This window comes from Pistacia vera, unplaced genomic scaffold (assembly GCF_008641045.1).
Source record: "Pistacia vera cultivar Batoury unplaced genomic scaffold, PisVer_v2 Contig467, whole genome shotgun sequence".
NCBI lineage: Eukaryota > Viridiplantae > Streptophyta > Magnoliopsida > Sapindales > Anacardiaceae > Pistacia > Pistacia vera.
In genome coordinates, this window is record NW_022196298.1 from 89,231 (window position 1) to 92,190 (window position 2,960).

The 2,960-nt window shown below is 31.4% G+C and overlaps 1 protein-coding gene across 2 annotated transcripts; it reads left to right on the forward strand.

Moving 5' to 3' along the window:
• The first annotated feature begins 323 nt into the window (after positions 1-323).
• On the forward strand, positions 324-2,960 carry LOC116145781 (nudix hydrolase 13, mitochondrial-like). Of its 2 annotated transcripts, none has more exons than XM_031431225.1 (6): positions 324-444; positions 959-1,039; positions 1,961-2,075; positions 2,188-2,271; positions 2,435-2,584; positions 2,790-2,960. In XM_031431225.1, the coding sequence occupies exons 2-6, from the start codon at positions 969-971 to the stop codon at positions 2,958-2,960; spliced, it is 591 nt and encodes a 196-aa protein (XP_031287085.1). In that variant the 5' UTR covers positions 324-444; positions 959-968. The 2 variants fall into 2 exon arrangements, with proteins under 2 accessions (XP_031287085.1, XP_031287084.1); XM_031431224.1 differs by lacking the exon at positions 324-444 and adding an exon at positions 452-854.

Genomic DNA, 2,960 nt, shown 5'->3' on the forward strand with positions numbered 1-2,960 from the left:
TTTTAAACATAAACTACATGTAAAAAAAAAAAATAAGATAAATTTCTTATATAAAAATTTATGTTTAAAATTTTTATGTGTATTTTATAATTAGCAAATAATAATACAATAAACAATTTTTTTTTTTTTAATTATTGTCTCTAAAAGATAGAAACATATGGATCTAAGTATAATTTCTCTGGTCACAAACTTAAAAAAAAAAAAAAAAAAAAAAAAAAGCAAAAAAAAAGGGTCTTGTTCATAAACTCCACCTACAAACTTTGCATATAAATTTTTATTTGTAAAATTTTGTTAGTTTTCTGAAAAATTAATTTCTGAGTCGCCCCTATTCACAAGTCACTTTGAGAAGCGTTAAAGAATAAGTCAGAAAAGACCGACAAAAAAAGTTATGAGCTTAAAATACACGGCCAACAGACGGCTGTGACTCTATAAAATCCATAACAGGTGACGCTTTTCTTTATCATCATCTTCTTCTTCTTTCTTCTTCAATTTTCAGGAATTTTAAAACCTCGAAGCTGTTGATCCAGTCCCTTCCTTGCTCTTTCTTCTTCCTAATTTCTTCTGCTAGCTCTTTCTCTGAAACATCGTTCATTCATTTTTAACATTACTTTTCTTTTGTGTTTCAAACACGTACAGTTCTTACAATTATTTTCTCATCTTAACGTACACTCTTGAAACGTTCATTCTTTTCTAGCTGCTGATCCAGTCGCCATTTTTGACTGATCTCATTGCTATTTACTTGCTCACCCCTTTGCTCCTTTTTGAAGACTCAGTCTGAGGCCACTTCTTCTTTATTGTTTCAAGCTCTTGCATTAATTGCATGAAATATCAACAAATTTCAATTCATTTTCTAGGTTAAGTATCAGCAATTAAATCACTTTCAGATCTTTTTAGAGTTTTTTTTTTTTTTTTAATAATTGTTTAATATTTTTTGTTAACATTTTGGTGATGTTTACAGTCGATTAATCATGTCATCTCTGATTGCAAGAACTGGGAGACACAGACAAAGATATCAAGACCAGCTCAGGCTTGTTTCTGGGTATTTCATTTCTCCAATCTTTTTATCTCTTTTATAATTTTTTAAGAATTGATCTGTAATTAATCGTTTCTTTAGTATGATATTGTTCGCTTTAGGCTGAGCTTTTATTGTATTCTAGTATGATACAGTCCCAATAACCTTCTATATCCTATATAGTATATGATTCTGATAACTGTGAGATCACCCGGGTCCGAGTTTATAAGCAGTGACAATTGCTCTATGAAGACTCTTTCGCTCGCTTAATCTATGCTATGGTTTAGATGGTATGGCTTAGGGATCTTGGTTTTGGGTGTTGCAATTTTTTTTTTTTGGATAATTTACTTGTTCACAATCATTTTCTTCCAGAATTTTATTGGATATTGCGTGCTTAAAATAATAAAACCAAATTTTGTATCTAGCTTCTGTTCTTTTAACTGATTATTAACTTAAAATGAAGATTTTTTTTAATCTCAATTTTGATGGATGAGTCTTCCCTCTTCATTTCTTGTAATTAGTTTTTGAATTACTTTCACATAACTGTTTCAAGTTTAACAAATTTTATGGGATAATATCATCTACATGCTTTCTTTAGTTTGACTAATTAAGATATCCAAATACTTTATTTAGGAATAGAATCTTCAATAGAAATGTCATATTCTGCTTATTTATTCAAGTGATTTATTTTCTCTAAGTCAACTTGGATATTATTTCATCAAAAGAGAACTAGACCCACTTGTATTTACTTCACATGTCACCTAATTTTCATCGACCTTTAATCTACACAAACTTTTGATTATTAAAAAATTAATTTTTTAATTTTTTTTTTAATTTCATAGGGGTGAGTTTGGAAACTTTTTGAGTCTTTGAAACTTTGAAATTTTGGTTTATTTTTCTTCATTCCTGACAATGCTGCTTTTGTTTATTTTTTTGTGAAAAAAATAGGTGCATTCCTTATAGGTTTCAGAAGAATGCTAAGGATCAAAATTGCGACATGGAAAATAATGTTCTTGTGCTAATGATCTCGACGCCAAATCGCGATGATCTTGTGTTTCCCAAGGTTTTAGCATTTTTCATTTTCTTATGATATGAACAAAATAGGCGTTTATAGTGTGGTAGTCGGTTATAAGTTATAATATATGAATCAACATTAGTCTTCATCTGATTGTCAGGGTGGATGGGAGAAAGATGAGACCATTGGCGAAGCTGCGTGTCGCGAGGCCTTGGAGGAAGCCGGCGTCAAAGGATTACTTGGTGTAGGTTTCTTTGTTCTTTCTTGCTACATGAATTAACTGAAATTTTTTACATTGATGAGAAACCATTGAACTATTCCGACTAGGTTTTCGAGATTTTTATACATGAACTTTCCTTTTTGTGTTTCCGATTCGTCAAATGAATCCTAATTTTAATTTATTACAGGAAAATCCTCTTGGAGTTTGGGAGTTCAGAAGCAAGAGCAAGCAAAATAGTTGCAGCAATGAAGGAGGATGTAGAGGTTATATGTTTGTATTGGAGGTCACTGAAGAGCTTGAGACATGGCCTGAGCAAGCCAATCATGATAGGAAATGGGTAAGTCACGATTTTTCGGTTATGTAAATCCATCTCCCGTCATGTGTGACGGTCTGAAAGCCGTAAATATTAATGTTGAATTCATACCTATTAATATAAGCCTTTTAAAGAAGTGATTTTTTTTTTTCTTTTTAAGTCATTTGTAGAAAAATAGTCATTGTACTATTTATATTTTTAGTGACCTATATTTATTGTAAATTTATAGCTCTCAGTAGATGAAGCATTTAAATTTTGCCGATACGATTGGATGAGGGATGCTCTTAAAAAGTTTTTGATGGCTCTCCCAAGAGACATGACTCAAGGAACAAGTGAAATGGTGGGAGAGCTTCCTACACTCCCAGTTTCCGGCTCCGAATCTGAGCATAAAAGGTTGTAG